A 21,362-nucleotide genomic window follows, 5' to 3' on the forward strand; every position below is an offset into this window, starting at 1 on the left:
CGCTAGAAATTTTAGAAGCTCACCGATTTTTGTGTTGCCGAGAATTTTAGGTATGGTTTAGATTTTTCGGTAAATCAAGCATTGGTTGGCATCTGCTTGTGGAATCGTCCAAATTTTAAAGTGCAAGAACACTAAGAGTATTCATGCAACACTTTGAAGAAAATCGGTTCGCTACTAAGATTTCCAGGAGTTGATGGTTTTGTGAACAAAATCATGATTGAATTTTTTCAAAAAGCTTGATTCCGTGGTATAATTAAGGAAATGAGAAAAATGTTAATCTCTTGTTTGTATTTCCATAATTTCATATCGTTCCTCGCAATTGTTGCCAACAAAAAAATCACATGTCATAATTTAACATAACTTTAGAATTCGTAACTCTAGTTTTTCGTAACTTCGGTTTCGCGTAACTTTGACGCTCGTAACTCTGTCGCCCGTAACTCTGGTATTCGTAACTTCGTCGGTTTCCCGTCGTATTCTGTATTTCCTGCTATAAAAACTATACTGTCTGTCAGTCATTTAGAATTTTTAGTTTAGAAAAATATTTCATAATCAGACCATTTAGCATTATTTGTATGACCCTAGAAAGTATAAGAACGGCTGGAGAAGCTTGTTGGTTGAGCCCGCACTGGATTGTACCCCTTCTTAAAGAATCAAGATTGTTTGGACTTGAGTTACTTGAGTAACGGTTTTTAGTTTTCAAAACCAGGATTTTTTTATGATTAATAAGGATACTCATCAAAAAAAATTTCAAATGAGAAAATTAGCTACTTCTGAAATTTTTGGACACATTTTTTCTTTGGGAAACTCATGATTGACGGCCCTTTCTTGTTTCGCAGTGAATTGAAAGATACCTTTAAACCAAAAGAAACTATTCAGAATCAGTTCAACTAATTTTTTAAACATTTTCGTATCGTTTCTGAGTACTTTTAAGTTGAATTAAAAGCATAATAGTTTCTCCTTTTTAAGAAAAACATTGATCATTATTTATTTTAACAGAAAAACCTGATTTTCAATTAAAGGAACTTGAGTTCTAGATCCTTATCCCTGTACAAATCGGTTACACTCTTTTGTTTGATCAGAATATTTTTTTTTTCAAAAATATTCGACAACGAATTATGTATTATCGTTACTGATTAGTCTTAGTTCCAAGATAAGATTAAATATCTTTTCATATTGTGTGAAAGTCTCATTCGGTTTAAAAACTTTTCTGATCCTATTATCCCTTTCCATAGCTAAACCGAAAACTTTCCAAAATCAATTTTCCAACTAAGTTTATCTTTAGCTACTAATTTTATTTTATTTTTTGTATAATTAAATCATTTTTTCAGGTCGACAAACTGTTTATACTAATCAAGGAAATACAATTGATAAACTTCACCATCATCCAGCCAGCCGCCCACCCAACTTTACCTGAATAGCTCCCATACTTTAATCTCAAAGTGAAGATAATTACTTAATTGGTCTTAACTCTTTGGGAACAGATTACCACCCAATTGCATTACTAAATGCTCGGCATAGAAAACTTGTTTGCTTTTGATGACAAAAAACTCTTTTAGTTTAGTTCAAAGATAGAAAGGCATAAATTGTATACTTCACTGGGTATCTGTTTTGTCCTAGTGTTTGTATATATTTATATATCGACTTTTTAAAATAAATCGATTGTCCGCAGGAGAAAGACAAACTTTTTAATTAATTTCGATTACCATAAGAACCAACTAATCCTGCCACCTGACTACCATCTGCAGGCAGACCAGACCCCAACAATCCCACACACAAATTTTGAATTTAAAGATTTTTATTCTCTAGAATTAGCGACTATAACACAGGGCAATGTAACGCTGCGGTAACGCGTTCGCAGAGTCGAGTCGAGTCGGTGTCGTTTTGAAAAATCAAAGTGAATACGAAAATCCCAAATTATTGGCCATTACCCGGCTGTGTCGTGTTGAAATGATCTTTATCCGATCATCATCAAACATTTGAAGAGAGCTCTCGATTGTATATAACTTACCTGCCCATATCGAGGGATTACTGTCATTCGCAAGAGTTGTTTTCTAGGCCCAAAACACTCGAATTAAGAGTCTGTATATCTCTATCCTGTCTCAATATACGAATGCGGGGCTTTAGATCTCAAAGCTTAAGTATTGTCTTTTGATACTCTTGTGATGATGATGATGGGAAGAATAGAAAAGAATGAAGAAGACTCAACAAAAAATAAATACCTTTTGTGGTTTTGATGCGATGCTCAGCGGCTTATTAACCATTATTGTCACACAATTCCCATTGATCGCGGGCACACAATATTGTTATGAGGGAGGGTATACCCTACCTGGGGATTGTTTTTCTTCAGAAATGCCTACCTATCTATTATTATTTCGGTGGTAATAGAAGAGATTATGATCGTGCTCTCTGTACTGAAGCAGCCAGATAGATAGATGGATGAAACGTGAGTAAAAGCAATCGTGACAAACGCAGTTAGCGCCATCTAATTGTCTTTAAAGGTAAATGGGTATCCCTTATCAAATAAAGTTAAAGTTAAAATGCGTGATCATAAAGTGAATGACAATTGTTATTGTTATAAAAAAAAAAAGAAACAAATTCATAATATTTTCATTTTCGAATCAATCAACTGATTGCATACTAATTTGCGTAGATGTCTCGGTTTTTTTTTTGTAGAAAAGAAGAAAACCCTCTCTTTGGCCCAAAGGAGAAATGCCTTGGCGCCACATAAAATATATGAAAAATACCTAAAACGTACCAAAAAGAAGATACTACTTTTTTTTTTTGTTGTTGTATTGTTTTATTACTGTGTGGAGGCGCGCACGTCAGCTGCTTTTGTATGTTTCCAAATAATTCATTAATATTTTCGGATAATTATGACTTTGAGATACAAAATAGCCCTTCCAACGACCCTATAATAATCATTGCATCATAAAAACCATCTTTGTATATGCCCCTAAGGCATACATTATAGGCATATTATTTTGAAGAGCTCAAGAGTGACCTGTGTGGCGAAGGCAGTATGTATGCTTGCTCGATCAGTTGGCTTGGTTGTGTGCGTGCTAAAGAGAGGACCCTCTGGCTAATTTAACAGCCCATCAAGGAAACAGGCACGAAAAACAAACATTGGTAATTTGAAAACAACAAAACTAATAATAATAAATCCTTGGCTTGTTAAAGTGCACGCAGAAAAATGGAAACACAACAAAATTCAAGGGTGTATTAGAGTTTTTGAGTGTCTGTATAGTTGAGTCCGAGTAATATATCTATCGGCAGTGAAATTATTGTAGGTATAAATAATGATTTAAATGGTCGTTAATCATTTAAACACCCTCTGCGTTGAGAGTCGCAGAAGAAATGGATATAGTTAAGAGAGTTTTTAGAAGGCTATCAAAAGAGTCTGTCTTGTCAAATATTAGTAAGTTAAATGTTGAGAATACCTGAGGTTTGTTTTGGAAAAAAAAAGAACAAAAGATAGAGATATTACCTAATAAATGATGTTTTAGAAATCCTTTCCTGATGTTATTTAGGATCAGAGAATTATTTTGTATCAACAGATGTTACAATTTTTGTGGGAAAGATGCCTACTCAACTTAAAAACAGGATCATCTTTTATGTTTTGAGGGAGTTTCTGTTTGGTTATACATATATAAAAAAAAGTCCAAGAATGTTTGAATAAAACTATCAGCAAACTTACTATATGGCTTATAACAAAGGTGATGTTTCCAATCACACGGTAATACTCAATTTGAATCAATCAGGAACTTGGTACTCAGCACTCGTCCAATGAAAAATGAATGCGAACAACGTATATAGAGACAATTCATCCTGACACACTATTAGCCGTTGCGTTCAATTATTTACATTTTAAAGAACTTAACCAAAATGAACTGTAGTAAAATACTGCAGGATCAATAGAAATTATCATTGATTTGACCCCATTGGAACTTGTAAAGGCAGACATTATTAGATTCGGAAATGTGTGGAATGGAAAATAAAAGTTCGTTTCAACTACAAAATTAAGTTCTGGAACAAGAAAAAGTTAGATAACTGGCGAACTTGAATCAATTAGCACTATAATCGAGATTTTCACAAGAAATGGCAAGAAAACTACTGGTATTAGGAGCTCGTATAGAATTCACGCTTCAGAGAACCATTTACACTCACGACTTGTGGGAAGAACTCTGACAGAGAATCAACGTCCAATCACATTTTCTTGCCTATTTGAGTAGCTTGATGAGAGCCATATTTGAATCGCAGGCCCATGAAGATAAAAGCCTGCAATTTACTTATAAACGCCTCATATAGAACTTCAAAGATCTTTCAATTATGTTGAAATCAGCCTCTTTAGTTCGAAAAGTGTAAAAATTGTTTTTTTGTGAATCTGTAAGAATATACCTACTGCTTGTTCAAGGAACTTTTTCCGGCATTAATTTTTAGCAGAACTTGTTTAAAATCTGTACCAAGTGTGCCATTTTGCGTTTCCATGATTTCCATGCTATCATGCCACAAATTATCGTAAAAAAAATTAGCGTTTAGCCCGCTCTTTCAAACCATCTGTCTATGATACCAAAATGATAAGATGATCAAGATCGCACCCTTTTCTTCCAAACCTAAAATACCTAAGTCCTCTTTTCTTAAAGATCAAAAAATTTATTTTAATACCCCTATCAATGCACATATAATTCATGTATAACCTTTATCTCTACACAGACATTCATTCTTTCTTCTTTATCAACGAACACAACATTAAAAACTGCGCCTCCTTGTTTATCTCAAAACATCTTCTAATCTTGACAAAAGGGACAATAGAAACGGCCCTTCATCACTCGACAGATGAGAAGACAAATTTATTATACCAATCCTCCCTCTCTAGATGCTCATCATCATCATAGATCCTTGTTATGGTTTGCACTCATTTCGATCATATTAAGATACAAGCAGACGAAAAATTATATCTACTGAAGCCCTACGATAGAGCAGCAGTAGCAAGCCAGCAGGTAGATAGGTTTGTAAAGGTACTGTTGAAATAATTGAAACAAAGGGAAACAGAAATCCTAGCGCCCTAAAGAAATATCCCTGCTGCTCTGAGTAGGATACCTTCAGGAAAAAAAAGTGGATGAAATGAAGATGATCCTGAACCGCACCACATAGAAATAGACCATCTCAGCCACGACACAAAAGTGGTTTGCAGGCTTCAATGGAACTTGCTCAGCCAAAAATAAAAAAGACAAGAAAGAAAAAAAAAACAAGGCTAATCGCAAAATTATCATCCTCTAAGATAAACCGCACTATAAATTGCAATCTTTTGTATTTTGGGATGCCGAAAAGGACAACAAAGCGAAGACGAATCATAAATGAAAATTTATCCATCAGAGAGGATGACACAAAAGATAAGAAAACTAAAAAAAAAATCTCCTCTCCTTCGTGCTCTGTCGAAAGACGACCGACAGGTAAAACCAAAAGAATAGAAAAAAAGTATCTCGAACAGTAGCGGGTGGTGATGAGACTGTGACTGATGGTGAGCTAACAAAGGACAATGCGGTTAGGATATTTTCCACCGAATAGACTTCTTGAAGACTTCTTTAGCAGAGAACAAAACCAAATTCGGTATATCGGTATCTTCAAAAGCTGGTCTAATCTGGGCTCTAGGTAATCATCACATTACAACACAAGACGCCTGTAACAGGATTTTTAAGGGATTTTCTTTGCCTATCTTTGTGTGTGTTTGTGTTTTTTTGAATGATCATTGTAGGTGAAAACGCGACCACTCCCGTCACTCAGCAATCGTCGTGACAAAAATCTAATTAACATAATATATTTAGCGTTATACCTTACCTCTATTCCCTTCTACCGCCTAACCAATACCTTTTACCTGAGAGACGCGACGTAGTTGGTGTGTTAAACATGAATCTAATTATCCTGGTTAAAATGTAATAAAAACCAACTATGGGCCATTAATTTCACTTGGCGATGGTTTATTTTTTTTTTTTTTTGGTAGAAGAAAGGGGAAGAGCTTTCAAGTCAATGACGCCTGGGGGTGTTGAACAATTTTAGCACCGAGATACAAAAGGTTACGACCAAAAAAAATTAAATAAGGGCCAAACGAATTTAATTCTATTTCGTGTTCATTGGCATGTAATTTCAAGTTTGAAAGCCAAAGGGGAGCACTTTCTGATAAGGAAATTTTCAAATTATATAAAAGAAAAAAAAAAAATTAAATAAAAATAAGTAGGTAGTATGGTTGGATATACAGAAATTTCATAGGGGGCGTTAGAGTCTTTTTTTCTTGCTTACTTACTTTCTTGGAAGTCTTTGTGAACTTTGTGGTGTTTTATTATTTGTTTGCAGAAAAAAAAAAAATAAACTCGAAATCATGACTTTGGAAGAGATTCCTCTACTTTTATTTAGAATTTAAAAAAGAATGTAATATCTTACATTCCATAATATATTTTGTCTTTTTTTTTTATTAAATTATGTCTTGGAATGAGAGTTTTGAAGAAAAACCTATAGAATATGATTTTTTTTTCTACCACGTCTTCAGAAAAATGTCTTTTAAATGTAGATATACCACAAGAACGCTTGGAAGTGCTTTCTTCTTATTGTTCCAATTTTAAGAAGGGTAAATGGCAATTGAGTTTTTAAAATGAAGTTCATACCTCTATTTCCGAATGCTTAGCTTTGAATGGTTCTATAGAGTTCTTTGGTGCTTTCTATTTTTTTTTTTGTTTTTTTATTTTCAAGCTTCCGAGTGAGAAAATTGTGTTATTTAATTTAAATGATAGCTTTAAAAGAGGACATTATAAATATGTCAAGAAAATCACTCCACACTCCTAGACTGCTTCGGGAGAATCAAGACCGATTTCAATGCAGAAAGATGGATGGCGGAAAATTCCGCCGCACGCTGAATTCTGCAGTGCTTCGTCGACGCTCCACGACACGGAGGTTCAGCGAAAAAGTATTTTCCATCTCGTTGTGGCTCTAAAAAAATCGTGCGGCAATAGTTCCGTTTTTCTCGAGTGCCTTTTTTTGATTCTTAGTAGCACAAATTTGTTTTATTTGAATTTGAGTTAACATCGGTAAAAAATTCAGCTACATTTGAAGCAAATGGATGTGCAGTGTGCACATGAAGTATACCTGGAAAATTGTACTGTACACGGAGAAAAAGAGGGCATCTTAGAAATAAGATGATGCCCACCCTCTTAAAACAATACGATTTCCGCTTAAAATAAGTGAATTTCTCAATAAATTCAGTGGATTTCTGCATGGTTTTTTGCCAACATAATTTCAGTCATAAATTAAGCAGTCAAGTCTTCTTAATTTCTTGAATGAGCAAATTTAAAGCAATCCTCTTAATTTAAGCGGATTTCACTTATTTTAAGCGGAAATCGTATTGTTTTAAAAGGGTGTGATTCGAATTGACATCATCTTATTTCTAAGGTGCTGTTTTTTTTTTCATGTACAGTGCAATTTTCCAGGTATACTTTGTGTGCACATCCATTTGCTTCAAATGGGTATTTTCGATTTGATTTTGTATTTTCAACGCTTCGCAAAAAATAATAAAATATGTTTTAGATCTTTATGTATGTACATTATGTATGTACACGTTAAAAGTATCATAACCACGAAGGATAGGGTGCAAATAATAAATATAGGATAGGGATGATTTCATCATAACTGCTTTTAACTTTATTGTAAAAGAGCAGATGCCGCTACCACAACGATTATTATGTACGTCTTCTTCTTTGATATAAATTCATTATTTCAAAATCTCATTTACTGTCAATTTTACACAAAAATCCAAACTAAATATAGAACAAACTCCTTAAAGATATCACCGTGGCATAAAGTGTAACACTCAGTCAAAAAAAAAAAAACCAGAGAAATAGAAGAAAGTAAAAAAGGACATCCTTAATAAATATCGATTGCTAACTAAAAATCTCTCTCTGGGCAATTATTATTATATGAGCATCATCTTTTTTGATCTCGACGAGGCATGTAATTCGAAGGATACAAGTACGTCATATTGTTAATTTTGGTCCGCCACTTCAACAGCATCGGCAAAGTTAAGTTAAGTCCTTTTTGCTGGCACAAAGAAACCTCATATCCAAGTGGGTAGTAGGTAATACCTTATAACTTGTATTACATATACCTAACTACCTACTTATTCGCATGTTCACTCTTACAAATTTCTTCATGCGCAAAGAACAACGTCAAGGACTTCACCTCCTTATATTTGGTTAAATTTAATTCATGTCCTTTCGCCCTGGCTTGTGTCAGAGGGCATATTTTTGGTCTTCCAAAGCTCAAAACCCCATATATATATAGAATATAGCCGCACCATGATATAACCTGGGTCTATACATACACTCTAAGCTATCATCTGCATCGACGGGAATACAAGATGACACAATTAAAATGGAAACACGCTTGGATGAGCTAAACATATGTGGTATAAGTATAAAGGTTCTACAAAAACGATTTATAAGTAAAAATATATATATTTCTTTGTATATACATGAGACGTGTGTCCCAAAAAAGGACATTCACAATACTCTCTCACTCTATACACCTTGAAGGAACACACAAGAGTCTATTACACATTTGAGAAGCAATTCAAATAGAAAATCAAAGAACTACTTGTGCACCACCACTTGGGATATACCCAAATAAAATGTATACAGAAATATATACAGGGTGTCCCACAGTCACCGCCCCAAATGAAAACCATGGATTCCTGGGGTCATTTTAAGTCGAAAAACTTAAGTGGTAATTTTCTCGTTTTCGTCCCGTTTTCGAGTTACCACGGTTTTTATGATTTTTGCTCTCTTGTCCTTTAACTGGCCTTATCTTTGCCAAACTAAGTTTGATTTGAAAGATTTTTTTTACAACCAATCAAGAATTTATTACAGTTTAAGTTTGTCTCAAAACTTTTTTTTCTGCGGACAACCGTTTATCCACAATTTTGCATCGAACACAATTTTCTTCGTTTTTTAAGTTGTTTTTTACACTTTCATATCATTTAAGTCAAAAAAACACGTTAATGAGTATTGTTTTTTTGTGCTTTTTATTAAAGCCCAGTTAATTTTCATAAAAAAAATAAGTTTCATTTCATAAAAAAGGCTACTGAAAGTAATTAAAAAAAATAAACAAACTGAGTGAATTAAAAAAAAAAATAATTTTTAAATAAAAAATTAATTTAAATGAATTAAAAACTTTTTCTGAGCTGTTGTGGTTAAGAAAAGAACAAATAGATAAAGCTTAGAAAGAGTTTAAATTCATTTAAATTAATTTTGTATTTAAAAATTATTTTTTTTTTTTTAATTCACTCAGTTTGTTTATTTTTTTTAATTACTTTCAGTAGCCTTTTTTATGAAATGAAACTTATTTTTTTTATGAAAATTAACTGGGCTTTAATAAAAAGCACAAAAAAACAATACTCATTAACGTGTTTTTTTGACTTAAATGATATGAAAGTGTAAAAAACAACTTAAAAAACGAAGAAAATTGTGTTCGATGCAAAATTGTGGATAAACGGTTGTCCGCAGAAAAAAAAGTTTTGAGACAAACTTAAACTGTAATAAATTCTTGATTGGTTGTAAAAAAAATCTTTCAAATCAAACGTAGTTTGGCAAAGATAAGGCCAGTTAAAGGACAAGAGAGCAAAAATCATAAAAACCGTGGTAACTCGAAAACGGGACGAAAACGAGAAAATTACCACTTAAGTTTTTCGACTTAAAATGACCCCAGGAATCCATGGTTTTCATTTGGGGCGGTGACTGTGGGACACCCTGTATAGTATATATTTTTTTGGGGTTGTGTCCATTTCTTGTTATAAGTGTGTATGGTATAAGCTTTCTGGGACAATCCCACAGGATGACCGACGACGACAAAGTTGAAGACGAAGAAGTGAAGATGGCAGTTAGGGTAATTTATTTCAACTCCTTCCCTTTTTTGATAGTGTCTTTGAATTATTAAAACTTTGTTATTTTGTTCAAGAACATTATGTTTCTGCAACACATTTACCCAAAAAAAAAAAAAAAAAACATTTACAAAATATAAAGAAATAAAATGGAACAGAAGGAAAATGTGTAAAGAGACCTACATCAAACGGACCTGCAAATGGCTTTGTACCCAAATTTGATTTGATACATTTTATTCAAAGTTAAAGAAATTAGTGTAAAAGTAACTTAATTTAAAGAGTTAAAAATGAAAAATATTAAATTTGTTTTCCATTGGCAAGAAATTGTTTTATTACAAGCCCACAAATCAAAATTGCTTAAACAAGACCAAACATCAATCTCTAAATCACTCTAAATTTTAAGACTTTTCGAATAGAAAGTAAATAAAACAGAAAAAATCCTGTTAAAACTGCTGAAAAAGTCGCTGCATACTATTAGGAAAAAAAAATGTAGTATTGTAGTGTCATTGTGAGCGGATAATGCAGGATTACTAAGAAATTACTCTCTCGTTAACGCGGTCTTAAAATTTTTGAAGACACCTCATCCCCACTTTTTTAAATGCTTTTAAATGTGTGTCCAGTGGTGAAACAATAAATAATATAGCTATTAAAAAAACGACTGGCAGTTTGTAAATCTCGCGCAAGCAGGGGCTCCTCACCTGGTCAAAATTGTGGCTGTTATACTTGTTTGTTAGCATGTTTTCAGCTTTTTGATACCAGTGATCAAATAATCTTTTAAGAATGGATCACTACTCTATTACTACAAGTTTAGTTTAATCTTTAATATCCATGTTATGAATTAAAAGTTTAAACGTTTCAATAAGACTGTTTGAAAAAGGTTAAAACAAATTCATGAAACCCATCGAATGTATCCATTGCTTGTTTTCTCTTGACGTTTTTCATGAAACTGTTCAATTCTGTCAGAACAGTGTTATTTTTTGCTATATTGTGTTATATTCTGCTCTATTATGTTCTATTCTGTTCTGAAGTTTTTTCATGAAACTGTTCTATTGTGTTATATTGTGCTATATTTAGTTATGTTGTGTTATATTCTATTCTATTCTGTTCTTACTATTTTCTTGTTGATCAATCTTATTGGCTACTACTTTCTATGCCAGCTTTGATTCAATTCTGGTGCCCTCAATGTCAAGGTACATATCAGCGACTGGCGCGGTAAAACTGTTGGTATAACAGACAGTAACTACAAGCTTTATGTCAGCTGGCTTCTATCAATGTTTTTAAGTTTATTGGCCTTTGAAATCGCGATTTGCTCTGAAGTTTGCGTTGAAAGAAAAGTTTTCAAATGTTTGTGTGGAGACCGGCTTTGGCGTCCTTGTTTTCTACTCCTTAAAATTGAACCTCCATTTACTAAGAAAAACTTCTTGCAACTAATTTAAGCGGAAATTTCAGCTTAATCTTTAAAGTCAAACAATAAATAAAATAAATAAAAACAAAAGGTATAAAACACCATCACAAAAACTATGATGATGGCGGCAACAAAAACGGCGCCAGCAAAAAACTTCATTCCAATATTTGATTACGATGCAATTTCTTCCAAAAGAATAAAAACAAAAAATCTCATCATCATCATCTTTCAAAGTCGGTGCTTATGGTTCTTGAAAATTCATGGAAGTGTGTTGACATCTCTCAAATGGTATTTATCTTAATTTCTTAGCTACTTGTTTATCCAACCAACCATTAAACGAAGACTATTCGGTGAATATCAGAGAGAAAAAAAAAATATTGTCGCTTAACCATATACACAGAGTGGTTTTATATATTTGTCAAGTTGTTATTTAATACCATCAGCTGATGTTGATGAGGAAGAAGTTCTAAGGCAGTCAGTAGCCAAATTAAAGGTGTTTTGTTGGCACCTTTAAATCTACTCATATACACATACCTACCACCGACAATTTTAACTACTGAAATTTAAAAAAAAAGATTCAAAACAAACAATCATATATTTCTAAACGGAATCTAGACAAAAAACACAACTTATTTAATGTCAAAACTGAATTTGATACGATTTCGGGGATGAAGTAGCTACTGGATGTTTGACAAAGGCAAATGTTATACTTCCGCTTACACAAGACTTATAATCTTGGAACAATGTCCCCATTTAATGTTTTTCTTTTTTTTTCAAAAATACATAATCTTCTCCCAACTGTTTTTTTTTTTTTTTTGTATGGACAAATTCAAATATTTACAAGTGCTTTGTAAGCCGATGTTTGTCACTTAAAACAGTACACATACCTTAACTACCATCCAAGGTTTTTTTTTTTTTGTTTTGTTTACTTACTGATTTTTGTGTTATAAAGTGTGTAAGAGGTTGTGAGTCTAAATTTGAATGAAATTTTAAAGTGAATGGGTTTTTGAAAAATTGTTTTTCTTTAAGTAAGTTTTAATCCAATTTAATTTTGAAGAGATTTTGTGTAAATCTTATTTAATTTTTCCAATTATCTTTGTATTCGGTACTATAACGACGGCTTCATGAAGGGCCAATGCCATTTCTGTGAGCTGGTAAGAACAGCATAACATTAATGCACTTTTTCAAGAAAATGAAACTATTGGAGGCTTTGACAATTCCTAGCAAGAGGAGGCAGTAGACGTGAAGACTGGATTTTAACCCCGAACCTATGGCGTGACAGTCCATCGCACTAGCAATTGCGTTACGAGGTAGGCCATTTTAAGCTACCGAACGTTGTTTTTTGAGAAATATTCCGATTAAATGTAGCACACATCAAAAATTAAGTTTTGACAGCTAATCGTTAAATTTCCTCCAAAGTAATTTAAACGAAAAAAAGAAACGATGCAGAATATACTCTATATCTTTCCTTTCTTCGAATACCTCGAACACCTTTTTAATTCCGATCGGAGGTCATTTTCGTTTCGTAAATTCTTCCGAACGGATATCTCGATTGGCCATATTATCCTGTATCCTTATCTTTCATTTCATATGATACATATTGCATCCCATGTGGTGGTCCATATTACCCGCAGCATATGTTTTGGAATTGAATTTGCTTTAAAAACAAAACTGTATTCTTTTAAATATGTTTTCCACATTCAACAGCAGTTTTGTTGACAGTTAAAACTTAAAAGCTGGTGGTCCATATTAGCCGCGTGGTGCAAATCTCGCAAATCCAAATTTTCAGATTCGAGTTATAACCCAAATTTTGAAACGTGACCATAATTTTGCACATCACTGTTATAGGAAGTTAGGGTGCAACCTTAAATAATAGTAAATGCAATCCATTTCCTCTCAAATATTTTTTTGGGATTATCCAATTGAGAATTGAACACACAGAAGCAAAACGAGATAAATGAACAAAAAAAAAAAATCAGATCTTATTAACACAAACGTCTGTTTTTTTATTTTTTGGTTAGGTTTTAGGTAGATAGATACGCATATATCCATTGCAGAAAATCCCTTTTTAAAGATCCATCATCATCATCCCTTGCACTTAAGGATTTTTTTTTTTTTTTTTTTTTTGAGATGCTTTGCTTAGATGATTTTTCTTTTCACACTCATTATTATCATCGGTGTGTGTTCACTTCATATAGTAAGTATTTTCTTAGGGGAGTTGTTATTGTAGTGTGGTGCAACCGAGAACGTGTTATTAGGTACAATATGCGATAGGAAAGTTCAACGCACATGGGTTGGCCTTTCGTGTTATTTCACTTCTCTTCAAATTCAACTTCAACACAACACTTCTTTTCAAAAAAAAAAAAAAAAAATGAAGGGGTGCGAGGAATAAAATATAATACAAAAAATGTAGAACACGAATATAATAATTTTTTTTTTAAACAACAAATCCCTTTAAACATACACACATATGAGTACTACATGTCCTAAAAAGTCCTTACAAAATGGATGTGTGGTTGTGTTATTAATGCACGCGGGACAGGGGAAGATATTAAAAAAAAAAAAAAAAATATGGCTGACTTTCGTTTTTATTAATGGTTGTTGCTGCTTTTGAATTGTCTCTGGTGTTTTTTTTTTAAGTTGTTGTTGTTGGTGTGGATAGATATACATTTACGCACTTAAAAGTGCCCCCATATGAATGTGTGGTTTCACATCAACAGGGTGACACTAAAAAATAAAAATATAAAAATTTCAAAAATTTTAAAGAAGCCACAAACTGGAAAGAAAAATTATACAGAATTTAGTTCATTTTAGTACTTAATTTTTAGTACTTAAATGAGTTTTTCATCAGTCGGAAGTAGTTGGAAATTACTGTCAAAATTCCGCGAAAACTTTTAAATTAAACTGTGTAAACCCAGAATTTGAACCAATATTCTAATTCTATTGAAAAGGCTACCGTCGAGAGCTTGAAAAAAGGTCGAAAATGACATGTCAACTGTTATAAATCCATGTCAACTGTTATAAATGTTCTCTCTTAGAAACAGTTTACACCGATTAGAGAACTGCAGTTGCACTTGTATCCACCAAACTCTCTCAACCTCAACCAGTAAACATTTGTCCTCCTTCCTCGTATCGCACTCTTGACATAATACACAGTGCAAACACAAAAATTGCTTCCTAATCGAAGCCTTGACAGTATATATGCCTACTGCCTATTCCTCTATAAGATACCCCATGCGATGTTAAGATAAACTCATATTTGCATCGCAGCATTCAACTGCTGCAACTTTAACAATAATTTTAAGATTCCTTGCCTTCGTCTATGCACGTACATCGGAGTTTGATGCATCGTTGTCGTCGTATTGCGGATGCGACTTAAACGCAGTTCTTAAAATTCACTTAATAATCTCCTCCTCTCTTCGGGATGCGTTTCTTTTAAACTAAATACATTTTTTTTTGTGTGTGTTTTAATTTGCTATAACCCGCGTCAACGTCTCACGGCATCTACTAGGTATATACCGTCATCGTCATCAAAGAAAAGAGATAGATAGAGAGAGTGAGGAGACTCCCAACAGTGTGTTTCCCATATTTCCATAAAGCTAATTCTAGCGTTTGATCTTAAGCCGCCTTCTCTTGAGTAGGTATCTGCGCGACTTAACCGATCGCCACTCAGTCACGGCTCACGGCAACGCAGCAGCAGCACCATCTCTATCTCCAGGGCACTACTGCTGCCGCCATATAGCCGTTGTGATGCATTTAAAAGGCCGCCAAATATGACTAAAGCGGACCGCGCACGACGATAAAAATGAAGTAAGATGAAAGTAATGTACTTACTTACAAATTTATTTATTGATGATCATCGGTTGGCGGCGATTGCACTATCCGGCTAACCAGCCAGCCGGCCGGCTGTGATGCTGGATGCTATGGCTGGAATTGGTTATTATCGGTGGTGGCGAGCGGCAAGCGACGGCAGCAGCAGCAGCAGCAGCGCGGTAGGTATTCGCATATCTCGTATAGAAGTTGGCCAATGTATATCTCTTTTTTTTTTTGGTTGCGTTTTTATTGGAGCGGCTTTAGCTGATTGCGCGTTTGAATCTGCGCTCGCGCGCGCGCGCGCTTTCGCACAAACAAGCAAACACGCTACCATCAGCGGGGGGTGGGTGGATCGGTTAAATATGTTGATCGGCGCTCGAAGGTGCCATTCGCACTGTTGTTCACCCTCTCTCTCACCACCACTGCTTGCTTATGGATATTTTTTGCAATCTTTTGAAAACAGCCGACCGACTTTGTGGGAATCCCGGTGTTCCGCCGCCGTCGACATGTGAGTGGGCAGCAGCAGTTATATAGCTCTAACCACTTGTTTGATACCGCCGGATCGAGTAATCTATCGATTTATTTACGACGGCCGCTCACTGGCGTGCTACGTGTGTGTTCTATAGCTGCTTAAACTTACCGCCACCGCGCGCTGCTTTGTTGTCAATTCTTAAAGGTACATATTATAACAGTTTGGATAGATATGTACCAGTGTATAATATGCAACTTTAAAGTAGATTGAGGCAAAGACTGCCACTTTAAGTGTCAGGCTATATTGATTGGTGACTCCGCCTATTTTGGCGCTCCCGATGGCATAAGAATTTTCTTCCAAATTATATGCATTTTCATAGCCCTGTTTGACATGAGTCCTCAAAACATAAGAGAACTTTGACCACATACGAGTATTTTGTTGGCATAGAGTGTGACATAGTGGCAGTAGTGTGCGTTGGTTGGTATAATCTTTATAAGGTGAAGGGTCTTGCTTTTTCCATCAACTTAACTATCTACACCCATTCGTAATGAGTGTAATTTACAATTTTTTTTTTATTTTACATTTTTTTTATGAGACTATGTGAGTTATCGCACCTGACGGATATAGTTGAGACATTCTTTTTCATATTAAAAAAGAGAAGGGTTTACACATTGCTTTGTTCTGTGGTTAGACTTTGAAAGGGGGGTGGACATTTCTGTTTAAAGCATTTTTTTTTAGATATCAAAACTTATCGACATTTTCATTATAATTCAATGCAGTTTAAATTGCAGGCATTTTCAAGCGATAATTAGTAACTTTTATCAACTTTCAAAAGTCTGATAACCATGTCAAAATATTTCCAGCATTTTTTTAATAATTTTATGGTCTGGAAAACTGGGCGTTCTTCCATAAAACTTTTGAACTTTAAAAGAATGAAGTAAACATAAATGCATGGAACATCAGTTCTGCATAAACTCATGTAACCTTTCGGTTTTGCTGACTTACTTATGATATTGGGCCAGGCAATAGTCTAAGTTTTTGACCACGAGGATCAATAATTACAACAATCGAACAAAATTGAAGAACAAATGACCATGTTTCAATATGAGTTATTTTTACTTTAGTAGGACTATATTTTTGCAAATGATACTTCGGCCTGAAACCATTTCTTAAAATCCAGAAGCTCCAAAAACACAGCTTCACAAAGATGATAAATTTGTTCACACATTGCAATTTTTATCAATATTTTGTTTTTTTTTTTTGTGGTAATTCGCACTCAAAGACTACCTCCCTGTAGCATTTGAATACATCTGCCCAAAATAATATTTGATGTCTGAAAAAATTTGTCCTTTTTCAAATAAGTGGAGAAACTATTGTGAATTTAACTAGAACACTATTAACGTATAGAACAAAATAAAATATACCTAATGCAAATTTTAATTGTTCGCAAATCACGGTAACATTGTGGTAACGCAGTTGTTTGTCATACAAAATATCGCTGTCCCAGAGCAGCAGTCTCACGATACAAAGAGGAATTTCTTATAATATCTCGTATGCGGCGTTGTATTTCAACATTATTGCCAAAGAAATGAGTTTTTCCACTGCGTTACCATGTTAGTTCGACTTGTTGTAACTCTTTAAAAAAAAATGATAGCCATTTGACCAATGGCTATAATTTTTTTAAAGGGGGAATAAGCTAGACAAATTAATAGCTTCAACGTCTTTAAAAGAGGACGCGAGTGTTTACTGCGTGATCACTGCGTTACCGCATTTGTAATATAAGTATAAAAGAAATTTGTACTATTGTTAATCTTGTACAGAATTTTTACAGTTTTGACAATGAAAATTTTTTTGCAGTTTGTTTGTTTACGATGTAATTAGATACTTAAAACTGCGTTACTACACTGCTGCGTTTCCATAAAAATAAATTTTAAATCCATTTTTAATTATACCTATTAAATTAAAAAAATGTCATACAAATTCATTAAATTCAACTTATTGTGGAGTATTACAATGAAAGAAAAAGAACTAATTATTTCTAGGTAAGATAATTCTTTAAGTTAACCACTGCGTTACTTTTTGCCATGAGTTTTATAGAGCATTTCTGGGCTTCTGATTACTTTAAAATTTTCTAACTTCATACGTCCGGACTTTCCATAATAAGTTGAAGCTTCTAACTTTTATATGAACTAGTTTTTTTGCTTGTAAGCTAATTTTTGGTAACGCAATGATACAAACTATCAAAAGTATTAAGTTGAAATTTAAACTTCAGTGATTTAATTTTAAGAGAGACTTAGGTTTGACTATTGTTAAATATTGTCATATTAGATAGCTTAGTTATATGTTTGTATGAAATTTGTAGTATAGTAACGCAGTTTACGATCGATTTAAGTATAAACTATCATTTATTTACAAATATTATTTAAAACATTGCTACAAATGTTATTTGTTGACAGCTATGGAATAAAAATGGTTTAGTTGCTAATAAATTTTACGAGCTATTACGTAAATAAACCATCAGACAACCATAAATAATCGATACCGTTTTATCAACCGATTTATTTGAAACAAATCTATTTACTTTCGATTGTAATAAGAGTGGGAACCTATCTTGTTCAATAAATTAGACCAAACAAATAAGTTATAAAAATGACAAACAATGTTGTCAATTCGATCAAAAAGTGGTTGTGGATTCCATCACCTAATCGATTGGTAATAGAATCCACAATAATTATAACCTGAAATTCTCTTCGTTATCCAACAATGGTTAAGTTAATAAAAGTTTTATTTATAAAAACGGCAACTTAGAGAATGAATTACGTAAGAGATACTAACTCATCGTTATCCTGCGTTTTTAAATACAGAAGTTGGTAAACAATTTTCGTTGAGATACTAATTTGCCACGATAAACATAAAACTTGACCAAATTTATTGATGGCTTAATCTTGAATAACATAAAATCTTCCCATCAGAAAAAACAATTCGTTAAGCAAAAATATAAAAAAAAAAACTAATCAATAATAAAATAAAGCAAGTTTTTTGTCGCTGACAATGGCAGTGAAAAGATAATTCAAAAACAAAAAAGAATACCTCCTCCCTCAAAAAAATCGTTGACACTAAGTCAATGATTAAGTTTATAGCAAACAATTATGAATAAATATTTGCACGGAGATTTTTCAAGTTTTACCTAAATATTGTATAGGTATAGTTTGTGTAGTTTATGCCAACACTTTTATTCAAACAAAATTTTTATTTTTGATTTATCTATTCAAATGTAACGACCTAATAACTTTTGAGGTAAAATACAAAATCCCCTTCTTTTGCCCAACATTTTAATTAATTAATAAAATTTGAATTTAAAACCTCTTAAAATCGATATTATTGGCACTGACATAATTATCTTTAAGATAGATTTACATAATTTATAAAATTCAAAAATATTCAAAACCTAATCAAATATTCATTGTTTCGTCGAATTAAAATTAAATTTTGAATATCAATTTTATAGATGAAACAAAAAATAAGTTATATATAAATATTTCGAAGAAAATGAGACTTCTAAATAAATCAATTGCGGCACACGTGGATATTTAAAATATTTGTGAGATAATTTGTAAATAATAAAAATCAATAAAGAAAAATATTTGACATTGAAAATATTTAAAATTTAAAATAAAATAAAAATAAATTTCTAATTATTCTACTAATTTTTTTGGTATGTATTTAAAAAAATTCGAGCCGATAAAAAATTTTCTCAAATTGAATTTTATCACAAAAATTGCGATTTTTTTAACTAAGAAATTATAAAAAAAAAAAATATTTAAAAATAAAAATACTAATTTTTTTTTTGGAAAAAATACAAAATTGAGAAAATTTCTTATATTAATTTGGCTTTTTCTGTTTTTCAAAAATGAAAATGTTTTAAAATTTTCAATTAACAGATAAAACGTACAGTACTTACAAATCCATGTTTATCACTAATATTATTTGTTAGTTTCAACTTATGAAATGAGACGACTTTTTGCATCCATTGCTCACCGGTTGTTGGCGAGTCCGGATGGATATACATTCGTTTTGGCATTTCTGGATCAGCTTTACCAGCTACCATCCAACGACTGTAAAAGAGAAAATTTTAAATTTAATTATTGCTTCTCTTTTTAATCAAAGTTTTATAAGATTGAATAAAAAAAAAATGGCGCCAGGATGGGGAACGAATTTTTTGATAACTAATCGAAATCTTAGGGACAATGAGCTCTTACTAGAAAAACTTTGAGGAAACTTATGTCTCCATCAGAAAATCTTAAGGACCCACTAGAAGATCCTGTTTTCAGAAATATACTTAAAATCCTGATCAAAAAACTTTGCAATCTATCTTCACGAGAAAGGCTTTTTGGAATTCCTTAGGACAACACTTAGAAAAGGGTCTTAAAAAAAATGAAAAACACGTAAAAACTATTGCTTCTCTTTTGGAACTCACTTGGAAAACTCAAGTCTACAAAGTTTCTTGAAAAATTGTTATAACCATTTGGAAAAACCTTGTTCAGAGAGGTCTTTCTTTAGAAAAAAAAAAAACTATACGGACAAACTGTTGGTATCACAATTCGAAAACTCAAATACATTCAGCACATAAAAAAGTCCTTGCAGAAGAAGTCTACAAAACTTTGTAGAAAACTGCCAGAAATTCGGAAAAAGATTGTTTAAAGAAAACAATTCTCTTCAACCTCTGTACCAACTAATATATGAGAAGCGAGACAGCTCGTAGATAACAAGGGTATAGTGACTTAAACTCTCCAAAATTATTATTTGCATATTGTAAAATGACATAATGTTCGTTAGAATTTTGGAGACTTCTTCCTTGCAAGAAAGGAAAGAATTTAAATTGTTTAATTGTCATTGTGACCTCTAAACAGAAACACATTAGATATAGGGAACATTAAATCAACAAGCTACACCTTCTAGCTTTAACAAGCTCAAATGGTCGGAGAACAGTGCAAACCTATATAAAAGTCTCCTGTCCCGGCACTTCCAATCTCTGCCTCAACAATCCATTGTCTCTTCTGAAAAGATATGTGAAAGCATAGAACAGGTTGTAAAGGCTGCAGCCCCTTTTGCTGTGAAGAGTACTCACACTTTTGTAGCTAAAAATGTATGGTTTGACAAGGATTGTAAAAATCTTCGGAAACTTTCGTTTGTTTACCTAAAACTGTTTAGAACTACCAATTCCCAGTTTTTCAAAAACATCTACCTTCGTGTTAATAACGACTTTAAAAAAATGCTTTTAAGTAAAAAAATTATTTATTTAAAAAACGTGGCTAAGAAATTAGAAAACTGCACTAACTCAAAACAATTTTGGGACACTGTACGCGAGCTTGGTGGGCGCAATCAGGGTATGAAGTTCTCTTTAGAAGCTGAGACGCTAGCAGCTCATTTTAAAACTCTGCTCTCAGCTGATGAAGACCTTCATACCTTTCAATACGCACTGCCTGACACTAGAGTCAACGAGCTGGATATGGATTTCTCTTTGTCTGAACTGGAAGTAACGCTCCAAAAGATGAAAAATAACAAGGCTCCTGGTGTAGACGGCATACCAGTCGAGTTTTATAAAAACAGCACCACTGATTTTAAAAACTACCTCGTTTCTTTCTTCAATAAATTGTATAGTGATCGATGTGTTCCCAACAGTTTCAATGAATCTGTTATTTTTGCCATCTTTAAGAAAGGTGACGTTAACGCTGTGGAAAATTATAGAGGAA

At 33.0% G+C, this 21,362-nt stretch overlaps 1 protein-coding gene across 7 annotated transcripts in view; it reads right to left on the reverse strand.

Moving 5' to 3' along the window:
- LOC129919529 (optomotor-blind protein) overlaps positions 1-21,362 on the reverse strand; it is a 149,508-nt gene that overhangs the window by 52,779 nt on the left and 75,367 nt on the right. For 5 of the 7 annotated variants that reach the window (XM_056000435.1, XM_056000441.1, XM_056000436.1 and 2 more), the window contains one exon: positions 19,562-19,724. In XM_056000435.1, the coding sequence (XP_055856410.1) occupies positions 19,562-19,724 (163 nt within the window). The remainder of the gene's footprint in view (positions 1-19,561; positions 19,725-21,362) is intronic. The other 2 variants (XM_056000442.1, XM_056000439.1) reach the window with 1 other exon arrangement.

Source organism: Episyrphus balteatus, chromosome 4, assembly GCF_945859705.1.
Source record: "Episyrphus balteatus chromosome 4, idEpiBalt1.1, whole genome shotgun sequence".
In the NCBI taxonomy this organism is placed as follows: Eukaryota; Metazoa; Arthropoda; class Insecta; order Diptera; family Syrphidae; genus Episyrphus; species Episyrphus balteatus.